This window comes from Anser cygnoides, chromosome 3, assembly GCF_040182565.1.
Source record: "Anser cygnoides isolate HZ-2024a breed goose chromosome 3, Taihu_goose_T2T_genome, whole genome shotgun sequence".
Lineage (NCBI taxonomy): Eukaryota > Metazoa > Chordata > Aves > Anseriformes > Anatidae > Anser > Anser cygnoides.
This window is the reverse complement of record NC_089875.1, coordinates 33,769,571-33,781,698: the sequence shown is the minus strand read 5'-3', so window position 1 is coordinate 33,781,698 and position 12,128 is coordinate 33,769,571. Positions and strand designations below refer to the sequence as shown.

At 54.9% G+C, this 12,128-nt stretch overlaps 1 protein-coding gene across 3 annotated transcripts; it reads right to left on the bottom strand.

Annotated features, from left to right (window-relative positions):
- Positions 1 to 10: 10 nt before the first annotated feature.
- TCTE1 (t-complex-associated-testis-expressed 1) lies at positions 11 to 9,821 on the bottom strand. 3 transcript variants are annotated; one of them, XM_048080129.2, is made up of 6 exons: positions 9,706 to 9,821; positions 6,806 to 7,076; positions 4,778 to 5,346; positions 3,293 to 3,742; positions 1,164 to 1,366; positions 11 to 551 (listed from the first exon to the last, which is right to left on the bottom strand). In XM_048080129.2, exons 2-5 carry the CDS (start codon positions 6,984 to 6,986, stop codon positions 1,190 to 1,192), a joined length of 1,377 nt encoding a protein of 458 aa, XP_047936086.2. In that variant the 5' UTR covers positions 6,987 to 7,076; positions 9,706 to 9,821; the 3' UTR covers positions 11 to 551; positions 1,164 to 1,189. The 3 variants fall into 3 exon arrangements, with proteins under 3 accessions (XP_047936086.2, XP_047936087.2, XP_013026480.3); XM_048080130.2 differs by having other exon boundaries at positions 9,661 to 9,715; XM_013171026.3 differs by lacking the exon at positions 9,706 to 9,821 and adding an exon at positions 9,563 to 9,676.
- Between the last annotated feature and the right edge of the window lie 2,307 nt (positions 9,822 to 12,128).

Genomic DNA, 12,128 nt, shown 5'->3' with positions numbered 1-12,128 from the left:
AGATGCCCGGGTGGGAAGGACTGGCAGCGGCTGCCACTGGCTGTATTTTCTTGCAGACGTAGCCCCTGGAAGCATCCATGAGTGGTTTGGAAGGGGGCTACCCTGATCTGCAAGGGCTTTGGGGTGACCCACACGGGCATCCCTCGTGTGGCCGCTGCTGCCAGTGACAGCCTCGTGCTCGATCCTTTCTGATCCATCAAGCGGGTGGCTGTGGGTGGCAGAGCCACCGGTGTCCATGTCCGTCAGGCAGAGCAAGGCACAAGCGGGCAGGTGGCGAACAAATTCTCTTGTGAGCACTGGGAACAGTTTTTACTTTTCAGCTATGTCAATATGATCTAGCTCTCTCCGTCTCTCTCTATATGTACAAACAGTATATCACAATGTTGCCTTTTTTGTTGGAAATATCAAAGTACAAAGATTGTAAACCAAATCGGTGTAATAAAAGTTTCAGATGATTCACGGAGGCGGCTGTCAGCGGTGGGTCTGTGGGCACGGGTCGTGGTCAGAGCTGGGAGAGAGCCGGAGCCCCCGCGCCGCTCCGAGGGCAGGGGCTGAAAGGGGGGAAAGGCAGCCATAAGGGGAGTGTTTTTCTCAAAAATGCAAATAAAACCAAGCCTCTGAAGGACAGGCTGACTTCCCAAGGAGCGCTAAAGCACTGCTGATCCTAGCACTGAAGCGCTGCGAGTGGATGCCGTTCTGCAGCAAATTAAGGATGACAAACGGCATCCTAGGACGAGGCTTTGGACAAAGCAAGATATTTAGAACCAGAGGAGGCTGAGCAGGTGAGTGTCTTTGCTACTGTCAGGTACTGTCAGAGGCTGCCCCCCTGTCCTGTCACAGCAGAAGACCCTGCAGCCAGCTAAAGGCAGCCCCGGGCAGCGGCTGTACCGTGGTGTCCACCACGCGACCTTTTCTCCCAGCTCCAGGCAATGCTGCCTGTTCGGGGGGAGCAGAATGCCTCTGCACGGAGACACACTGGTGCTTTGACCCCTGGGGGACAGCAGGGATGTGTGGGCAGCTGGGGAAGCAGCCCCAGAGCCCTCCCCTGGGGGTGCAGGGGCTGCATTGCCGACCCCAGGTGCTCTGCTGGAAGCCCTCCTGCCCCCACTTGTGCAAGGGGAGGTTTGTCGGCCCAGATCCCACGCGGGGAGCAAAACTGGTACCTGGGGAGCTTTCTGCGGCTTCCTGGTCAGAGGGGCCCGGCTGGTGGCTGCGGCTGAGGTCCCAGGCGGGCGGCGTGCCGGTTGGCCCACAGCATCTGCCCGATGAGGAAGTCGCTCTCCTGGCCCACCTCTGCCAGGCGGAGGTCGAACTCGGTCAGCGTCTTGTTGCCCGCCAGCCCTTCCAGCAGCTGCTTGCCACCGTCCTGCAGCGGGTTGAAGAAAGGAGCCCAAGAGTGAGCGAGGCTTCACCCAAGCCTGAAACGTTGCTCCCAAGAGAAGGACAGGGAAGGAGCGTAACCTTATGCAGCGCTCAGCGATACGACACGTGCTAATGACTCCCTCTGGGTATCGTGTCAGGAGTCCTCAAGCTCAGGCTGGTTAATGGCACGGACGGAGAGGATAACCTGCGAGGAGTCTCTGCTCTACCCTGTCCCCCCGTCCCCAGCTCCCTGCTGGGTGGGGACACGTGGCAGTGCGACTAGGTGCGCTGTTCCTCATCCTGCTCGGTGCCTTTTCCATGGCACGGATGGATTTTGTGGGGGGAACATCTCATGCAGCTCAAGTCCAGCCTGCATGGGGTCAGACAATGCAACGTAGAGAACTCTAGGGAGGCAGCTTGCCTTGGTACATTTCCTTCCCTTGCCTGAAATGTGGTCTTTAGGGATGCAACAATTTGGCATTTTTTCCCACAGCTCTTCTCTTTCACGTACCCAACGCACGTCCCGACCCCATCGCCTCCATCCAGGCAGCCCCCTCTCCCCAGCACCCTGCCTGTTAGACCTCTTGCTAAAAAGGACAAAATGTGAGAAAGGAGAGGAACCTCTTTTTAAAGGGGTACAGAGGATTTGATGCATCCCTAGCGAACACCTCCATTTTCCCATATGCAAAACAAAGACGAAAACAGCAGCCCACTTCCTGGGGTGCTACAGAGCTTCACAAACGGGTACCAGGAGAGCTCATCAGATGGAAAATGCTAAGCACAAAGGTTATTATTTACTAAGCAAAAATCCTGCTATCCTTTCCAACACTTGTCCCCTTGTATCGTTACACTCAGATGGTTATCCATGTCCAGAACCATAAAAATGAGGACTCACAAAAGGTTTTCTGCCATCAAATCCTTTTAAAACCGTTGTCAAACATATTGATGCCAATATTCCTGCCAGCAGGGACAGCTGGTCTTGCTGTCTCTTTCTTTATTGTGACAGTGAGAAAAATTGAGGCAGCATAGAAAGTTTAAAAGCCAGCATGATTGCATTTAGCTGTCTAGTTTCAGATTTCTAAAGCTCTTTTTTAATCAGCAGAAGAGAATTGGTCTGCTTTGTGGGCATGTTGCACACTGCAGCTCTTAGGGATGCACTAAGATTTGTGGATGCTTCTCTGCCTAGAAAATGTGAGCCTGTGGCTCAGGAGCCATAAAGAAGCATCCAGACATGACACTTTTGACCTAGCACACCACACCAGAGCTGCGGGGTGAATTAAAGGAGCTCAACAACAGAGCCAATTTTCTAACAATCTCCTCATGACGGACAGGAGAGATTCTGGGGAGGGCAAAATCTGCCCGTGTGCTGCTGCATGACAGATGGCACAGCAGATCCGAAGTACAGAGGATATGAATAAGGCCCTCGTCTTATGCCACCTATCATTTTTACTACTCCCACGTGGGTAAAGGGGCTGTGATTTCCCCAGGCATACTCCCTGGATTTCAGTCTCCTGTGGGGAAAATCCCTCTCTGCCCAGAAGCCTGGAAGCCAGCATCTGCCTGAGAGCCCCGTGAGAAGAGCTAGACATGAGTGAGATAAATGTGTGTGTGTCCCCACAGAAGAAGATGTTCTCCTTTTTGCTGTCTGCTGTAGTCTCTTCACTGCTTGCAGCTGATTGTTATCCCAGCAAGGTTGAAATGTGGGGGATGCCTCTGCCCCGTGGCTTTGAGGCAGACCGGGCTCAGCATCTCCTTTACAACTGAACCACACGATCACAGGATGCCTGAGGTGGGAAGGGACCTCTGGAGGTCACCTGCTCCAACCCCCTGCTCAAGCAGAGACACCGAGGGCAGGTTGGGACCGTGTCCCAGCATCAAACCTCACAGCCACGCGGGCTGTCCAGCTGCAGGGAGCGGGGGTTTCTCTTACCGGCCCTATGTGGTTGCACGACAAGTTGATGCAGGTCAGGGTGGCGTTCTGAGCAAGGACCTGGGAGAACAGCACAGCGCTTGGCTCCGACAGCATGTTGCTGCCCAGGTGGATGGACTTCAGGGTGGTGTTGGCCAGCAGGGCACGGCCCATCGCCTCCCCGCCCTCGTCCTCCAGGTAGTTGAGGCGCAGGTTCAGGGAGGTCAGGGTGCAGTTCTGAGCCAGGGCCTGGGCGAGGGCCTGAGCCCCCGCGTGATGGATCTTGTTGTTACACAGATCCAGGGTTTCTAATCTGCTGCGGTTGATCAGCTTGCCGACAGCTTGTGTCCCCGTGTCCCCGATGAGGTTGTGGGACAAGTTCAGCTCCACCAAGGAGGGGTGATCCAGCAAGCTGCGGACCAGCAGCCTGGTCTTGTCGTCATCAACATTGCTGCGTGTCAGCTTGAAAACCTGTGGGGTAAAGGACAGGGACACTGAAGCAGGTGCTTTGGACAGAGCTTTGCACAAGGTCTCTAGCCTGTGGCTCACCAGAGATGAGATTCATCTCCCTTTGCTTTAGACGCCTTTAGCCAGTGGGCTAAAGTAGGTGTTTTTATTGTGGAGAGGGCAGGACACGACACTGAGGTCCCCTGCCTGTCCCAGGGTTCATCTCTTGGAAACTCCCATTCCTCTCCTTTGACTCTGTGGGATCTCTAACACATAGGGCAAAATTAAATGAGAGAAAGCTGTCCAAATTTCTGCAGGGACTAATAGCTAAATTCACCCCCAATCACAATCCGATTGTCCAGACGAGCACATGCACTGGTGGTAACCCACAGTGCTCTTCCTTAAGGGCAAGGCTCTGTGTGGCCAGGGCACCTCAATAGCCATGTGAGAGGTGATTTCCCTTCTGGAAGCCACACAGAAAAGTATTTCCTAAAGCATGTCAATTTGGAGAGAGTGTTCGGCCAGCTCGCTCTGGTGAGTGATGCCTGTTGGCGTTTAGGAGAGGCTAAATATCTGCACTGCAATTGTCAAAGAACTGAGGGTTTTGTTAGCATCCAGAAAGAAAAAGCCCCCTCACTCTATGTGAATATTTCCCCATGCTCTTCCTGGAGGTCTCTGGGGTATGTCAAGATTTATTTACTGAGCCAAAACCTGTCCCTATGAAAAACTCTCTGGCTTTCTCCTCTCTTCTCTCCCAGAACCACATACGGAGTTAAAGCAGGAGTGTTGCTTTCTCTTGGGCTACAGGGAACAAGCTTTGAGGGAGCAAATATGGTTTTTACCCTCTGGCAATGTCTTCTACCAAGAGCATAAACAGAAAGAGATGCTCAGCAGTAGGCCAGTGAGTTAACCTCTCTTCACTTGGCCAGACAGGAACTTGCAAAGGGAAGGATGCTGCCAGCAGGGAAGACTGAGCCTAGGGTTTCTCCCCCTCCTCCCCCTCCAAAGGGAATCTGAAGATTGAGCTGAGGAAGAAAGATTTATTTTGGGATATATTACCTTCAATTTGTGACACTTCTTCACGGCATCAGCCAGGTTACAGCAGTCCTGGTAGGTGAACTTAAAGAGGTTCCACTCGAAGTTCATGCCGCAGTCCTTCACGCCGTAAGTAAGATGAAGCTCTTCAAGGTAAGGGAGAGCAGTAACGAGGGCTCCCAGGTCGTAGTGATGCATGGGGACCTCGCCAAACCCCAGATCGCTCCCTGAATCAGAGATGTCATCTGCCTCCTCCTTTGGATCCACCTTCAGCGGCGGCAGGAACTGATCAACCTCCAGTTTCCGCACATAGTCTTTGCAGAGCGGGATGAGCTCCAGAACCTGGTTGGGGTCCGTGGTGTTGGGGACAAAACTTTTCAGGATGTTCTCCAGGTGACGTTCGAAGAACATCCGTTTCCAGCTGCCCCCATAGCTGGAGATGTCACACACTTGCCAGCGCTCGGTGCAGCACCGCTTCCAGTAGTCCTTGTCACTTACTAGGTTGGCAGTGACCGCGAGCGGAAGGCCAGTGGGGAGCCTGTCAAGCACCTTCCTTTGGTGCTGAGGCAGAAGATGGTCTAAAATAGGGTTCTCTGGAGGGAAAGGAGAGGAGGAGAGGTTGGTCTGGGCTGTAGGAAGTCGGGCTGGCCCTGTGGTTCTGCCCAGACCCCCAGCTGCTGATAGTGGCTCCCCTCTCACTTGCTATCAGCTGGTGCAGTGAGCTAAGCGGGCAGAAAATGACTCATTTTTGTGTAGGATTTCTAACTTTTATAACAAAGCATGAGTGTAATTGGGTTTACCCTCATAATATTTGGGAACTGCACCAGAAACTTGGCTCCCGGTTTAAATTTGGTTTTAATGCGGTTGATATTCAGAGCAGGACTTCTGCTGCCAACAGAGCTGCGCCAGGCTTACAGTGACGGAGGAACTCGGCTTGCCAGTTGCTGAATTTTCTCCCTTTGGTTCCTAAACATATTAAAGGATATTTGAGAACTGAGTTACCTGCGTGCTTTTCATGCAAGTCCTCATGCCTTTTTATTTGAAGTCAGGTGTCTGTCTTACCCGTGTGCCTATCTGCACATGGGGAATCAGATTTTGAGGCACAAAGTGGGGTTAGTCTTACATTTTCTCTCTCTCTGTGGCATTCCCTTCCTAAGGACACCCAGAGTCCTACCACAGGCTCCTCCTAGAGTCTCTTCTCCATGTCCCACAGCTGGCACTGCAGGACTTTCTCTGCAAAGTCCCACAGCACAACCAGCGGTGGGACAGGTACCGGCAGAAGCAGGATAGCTTCCCTCTGGATCGCATTTGGCATCGGACTGACTGATCAGGCTGGTAGGACCATGAGGTCTGTGAGCTCGGCCCCCCCAGGCACCACACTGTTTTACAGCCCCCGTGTGGACACATCTTTGGGCCTACCTTTGGGCTTTGCTGCTGCTCCGCTGAGTGACGGCTAGGCCCTTTCTCTCCCCCTCCCAGCCCGTTCCCAGATGAGATGTGCTTTTTACGTTTTACTATGCTTCACCCGTCCACCTGCTTCGAAAGCACATTCCCTGCCTGAGGGTGCAGCCTGTCCCATCGCCACCAAAAGCTGTGGAGGAAGCCTGACGCCGTGAGCACCACGTGTGTTCGGAGGCGCCTGGGAGCAGGGCCCGTTTCTGCACCCCTTGCAGAGCACTCAGCACGACAGGGACTCCATCCCTGTGCCGGGAACCAGGCCCGTGTGTGACCCACGAGAAGGGACCAGAGACCTCGTAGCCCTGCTCGCAGCTGAGGGGAGCGAGGCCAGCAGAGCATGGAAGGAAGAAGAAAATACGGGACAAGGATAGGGCAGCCGTGTCCTGGATAGCAGCCCGGAGGGCGAAAGCCATCCCAGGAGCATGCAAGTACATACTTAGCAACTAAACATTTTGTCTAACCAGCTGCCTGGGGAGGTATTTCCCCCACTGCTCCTTTGGGCTGGGTACCACACTGTGCCTTCCGGCTGCCTCTGTGCCTTGCTGGCCCTCCGCTCCCACACACCCCGGGGGAGAAGCTCTCCCTCCCGCTTACGGGTGAAATTGTGGACGATGTGCTGGAGGCAGAGCTCGGTGAGCCGGGGGACGGCGGCGAGGGACCACTCGGGGTCCTCGATGATGCGGTGTACGCAGAAGGAGTCGGCGGTGAGCCTGCCCTGGGAGCGCCGCAGCGAGGGAACGGGCCTGCTCCTGCCAGCAGCCACCGCCTGCTGCATCCCGCTCACCAGCCACGTCTCCTTCACGGGAAGCACGAGGGAAATTGCTTGCGGTCAGGAGAAGGCCACCACGTTTTCCGCCTGGGCTGCCTGAAAGAGAAAAAGGCAGCCTTGGAAAGAGACCGGCTGTAAGGGTGCCCTGCTCACACAGCTCTTCTGTCCTGCAGTTTCCCCCTGCCCTTCTTCCGCTTCCTCTGCTCGCACTGGAGGCACTGCAGCAAAGCAACTATTATTTACCCTTATCTTCATACACTGCCTTGCACAAAGAGGTCTCTAAACACTGCACGTAATAAACAGATAATAGGGGGGTGTTAATTCAGTGTGCTGTTGAAGAGGATGGACAGGAATTGATAGCTCACTGTCTTTTCCAATAAAATAAATAGATGAAGCTGGCAGGAGCTGGGTTTAAAACAAAGGGAAAAAGGTGGTTCTTCACGCCGCCTACGGTTAAGCTGGGGAATTCCTTGCTGCAGGATGCTGCGGATGCTGACAGCCTGTGGAGGCTCCAGGACAAGTACAGGGAAGAAAAACCCTTTGGAAATGATTCAATGCCCAGAAACAACACCTGTCAGAGTCTGAAAATGGTTGGAGGTGGGAGAGTGCAGGTGGAAACAAACACATGTACTTGCATCCGTTTTCCACTCCTCTGGGGGAACCGGCTGCTGTCAGAGAGGGACACTGGGCCAGATCACCCCCCGGTTTGATCCAGTGTGCCTGCCCTCATGGCTCTTCACAGGCAGATGCTTACTATAAGTGCATTCATTTTTTCTGCTTTGCTCAATTATTCTCCAGCTGAACTCTTTCCAAACATCCATTAACTGACGAGATGGGTCAGACCTCTCCAGACCCACACTAAGCAGATATGAGCTAAGAGAACCAGCCTGGACCAGAAGGCAGGATGCCCATCTCTATTAGCTCTGCAGAGCTTTCCCAGACCAAGTTTTCCCATTTGCTGCTTCCCACCCCAACCTCAGGAGCAGTGCCACAGTTAGCATGAGTCCCTCTTTCTCCGAAAGCTCTGTAAGGCTTTGTGAGCTTGCCTGCCTCTGCTCCTTTCCCCTCCAAAAGAGACGTAAGGAAGGGCCTGCAAAGGAACCTGCAAAAGGGGAGGAGAGGAGATCTGCGAAATGCCAAGAGCTAGATGTCAGAAACAAAATGATCCACATTGTACTGCAGCAAATGTGTCCGCAAAGGCTTCTTCAAATACGCTTGTAGCAGGTCCAGGAAGAGAGGACCCATTTCGGGATGAGAGTCAGGAGATGGGGTGAGGGAGAGAGCAGCAGCAGGGCATCCTCTGATGCAAAGCAGGAGGACACAGGTGCCAAGGGGAGCTGAATTTCCTGGCAGGCACTGCTACAAAGATGGCAAAAGCAAAAGCTGTAGAAAAAGGGAGCCTAGTCTGAAGAAGGGTGGGTGTGGGAGGAGAAGGAATGGACCACGTGCAAATGAGAGAGCTGGGAGTCCTTCCTCTGACCTCCTCAACCCAGCTGAAAACCCAGCTCATGGTGCTTGCTGGGCTTCAGCAGAAAGGCACAGCACAGCCAACACTGGCAGAGGAGAGGTGACTGGGAGAAATGCTTTCTCCTTGCTCAGCCCTTCATCCCACTCAAAAAGCATCTGTGTCACTCTGCCCCCCGGGCCACTCACAGCTAACTGGGGCTTCTGACGGCTTTTCTGACCGTGGCTGCGTCCCCTCGCCTGGGCTGCAGGAGGCTCATCGAGCCCATCCTCATAGCTGGGATGCTGAGCATGTATTTAAACGGCAAACCAACATTTCACTTACACCTCCTCTGATCTGGAGATGGGACATCTGCTGAAACCTAAATTTCTCTGCTCTTTAGATTCACTCCAAAGCCTAGAGAGCCTGATCAGGAGTCGTGTGGGAAGCGGTGACCTCTGGCTGGTGCCTCCTACCAGCAGCGTGGCGGTCGATGATGTGTGGTGACAGTACAGACCGTGTTTACTGGAGAGTGTGGGGATGTGGGGGAAATTCATCCCGAGTACGGCTATGCCTGCAGCTGCAGTGGCATTCACCCCGAAGCTCAGGCCACACAAAAAGTGGGGAAGCTCTCACATCATTGCTGCAGCACTCTGAAAATGCTGGCTGTCCTGCAGGCGTCCCTGCCTCTGTGCTGTGGGCAGAGGGAGATGTTGGCCTGGGGGCCTAGTGCTGGTGAAGGCTGCTGATGCCACCAGCACTGCTCCCTGGCATTAGGCTGATGCAAAGGATCCATTAGGGCAGCGTATCGCACACTGCCTCTCTGCAGTGGGCCTTAAGTAAAGAAAAAAAGAAGAAGAAAAAAAAAAAAGGATGCCAGACGAGGAATCCATTTAGCTTCAAGCATAATGAAATTTGTCTGTAAATGGATATCAGGCAGAATTAGGCCAGCCAGCCACTTGGGAAAATGGCTCATGTCGCCACCGCCCTCCAGCTGGTGCTGAGGGCCAACACCGCGGTCCTGGATGACCGTCAGCACGCCAGACCCCTGCCCCCTGAGGGGCTTCAGCGGCAGGAAAAGCCCTTTAGGGACCGAGCATCACCCCCGCACCCCCTGCGGCTGTCTCGCTCGCCTCACCCCGGGGACCCGGGAAGGCGTCTGCACTCCGGGAGGCACGGCACGCAGCCAGCCGCCTCCCAGCCCCCGGCCCCCACCAGCCACATCGCCCAGCTCACACTGGTGGGGTCTCCGGGCATCACGGCCCCCCGAGAGCCCCTCACCTGCCACCCGCTGCCAGGGACACGGCCACTGTTGCCTGGTCACGGATGTGTATCCGGGGCAGCGGCGGCCACGGCTCCGGGGCGGGACTCTGGCACCCGGGTAACCCAAAGACATCGCCCCCAGCCCGTCCGGCACCTCCGGGCGTCGCCCGTGGGGACCCCACGCTGCGGTCACGCGTGGAGCCCCCCCGGGGAGGCCCCTGCAGCAACGGGGGGCACACGGTGCTGCTGGCACGGTCAGGTACCAGAGCCACACGCGGGTGTTTTGCTGTTGCCCATTTGCACTCTACGTCTCACCAGTAACAACTTGCCGAGGGTGTGCTGTCAGCTCCCGAAGCTGGTTTGCTTCCAGGCCCTAATTTTGGGGCAGTCACCTGCAGGCGGGTCACAGGGGGAGGCGAGCAAATCCGGGAACTCCCCTGAGGGCAAGCAGACCTCGGTCCCTCTGCTTCACGCCCACCTCTCTCTTTTTTTTCCTGCTCTTTTTCCCTCCTGCTAACAAGCCCCCTCTTGCAGAGTACGGCAGGGACCCGATCCTGAGCAAAACAGTGGCTGCACACATCGTACAAAGGGATGTAAACATGCGTCTCATTTTCCCCCTTCCTCAGACCCGAGCGTTTTGGTATTCGCCAGTAGCTTTCCAGGCTGAAATGCGGCTTTTGCTCTTTCAAAATGCTGATGTGCTCGGCAGCGGGTACATCACAAGCCCAGCCAGCGCGTGCCCTGTGGGAGCACGCATAATGCTGTTGCCAGCTCTCGTGATATTCCTGCGAGTCCCCAGATAGCTGGCATTTTTGGGGAGCTGCACCGCCTCTCGGTTAAAATATATCTCCTGGTTGTGAAGAAGAGGTTACAAATGCGATCTGAGATTACCCCAAAGGCTTCACTACGAGACAGCAAATGGGAAGGCATTTGGATTAAAAAAAGAATCAAGATCTTGAGGCCTACTTCGTGACTTTCAGTGATGTGCAGCTAGACTTGAGCAGCAATGTAGGAGTGGCCTGATGCTGTCTCTCCAACTCTGGAGAGGAGTATGAGGCAGCCTGGGATTCAAGCTGATGTTTAATCAGGGGGGATGCCAGAGCCATGGCAAAGCCCTTCCCGAAAGCTGGCCCCACACTAACCATTGTATTTCTGGGAGCACATCTTCAGGGCCTCTAAGATCTTGCTTTTGAAAAAAAAAAAAATATCGCAGAGACTACATGGCCCAAGTATTGCAGTCAGTTGTGGAGCTGGATGCAAGCAGGTGTTGAATCATTTGCTGAAAACAAGCAGTGGTACCTTCAAAATGGCCGGGTTAACATCTCCACATTTATTTCCAAGCACATAGACATTAGCATGCGCTTCCAGCAGGGTTTGCAGTGGTAGGCACTTCAGATGCCAGCTCAAATGCAGCTGGCTAAGTGTGGAGGGTAAAACACCCATCCCATTCCCATTCCCATTCCCATTCCCATTCCCATTCCCATTCCCATTCCCATTCCCATTCCCATTCCCATTCCCATTCCCCTCTTCGCATCCGGGATCACTGCCATTCCCGAGTGGCTACAGCTCGGCAAGATGAGGACCCCGAGGAGTGGGGAGAAGCTCCAAAGCCCCTTCTCCAGGCTCCCCTCCTGTTGCCTTCTGCTAGAGAGCACTGCTAAAAAGCGGTCAGCACCTCCTGCAGCCCTGGGGGAAGCAGCAAAAGGATCAGGAGGAGGAAATAGCCCCTGCAAAGCCAGCGCTGAAGGGACGGGGAGCACGGCGTGCCCGCGTGCTGCCTCTCCTCCCAAAGCCTTCCGCTCTCCCCAGGTCCCAGCAGGAGCCGTGCAGCTGCTGACAGCTATTAATAGAGGTGTTGATCGTGGGTTCTGTCTCCTACCGCTCCCTGGGATGAGCACTAATTACCCTTCATTAGCCCGGATTTGGCTCCAGCTCCCACCTTCCAGCCCCCTGCCCGGTGCTCGCAGGGAGAGGCGGCAGCGCAGGAGCCAGCACGATGGGGAGCGGTGCCCGGCTCTCGGGGCATCCCGCAGCCTCGTCCCTGGGTGCTGAGGGCAGCGAGGAGTTTATCTCAGCCTGGCCTTTCAAATGTGCCCCAGGAGCCAAGCAGGCGGTGAGGTGAACGTCCCCACCAAAGCCTGAGGATGCTGGCGGGTGGGACGCTCTCTGTTTAAAATTAATGAAAGAAAGAAGGTGGGGAATAAATTATAAACGGCAAATCTGGTCTGCTCTTGTAGCTGGCGTCCCTACAGCCACCCATCACACCCAGGTCTGTGAGAAGGGGCATCCTTCCTCCGTGGCTGGCTTAAGGCCACCCCAGCGTGCACCTTGACTTGTCCCCCATCCCTGATGGGGCACAGCCCAGCTGCCGTGGGGATGGTGTCGGAGGGGTTAGTTGGGACATGACCTGCCCAACGGGGGGCCTTTCATCCAGGTTACTT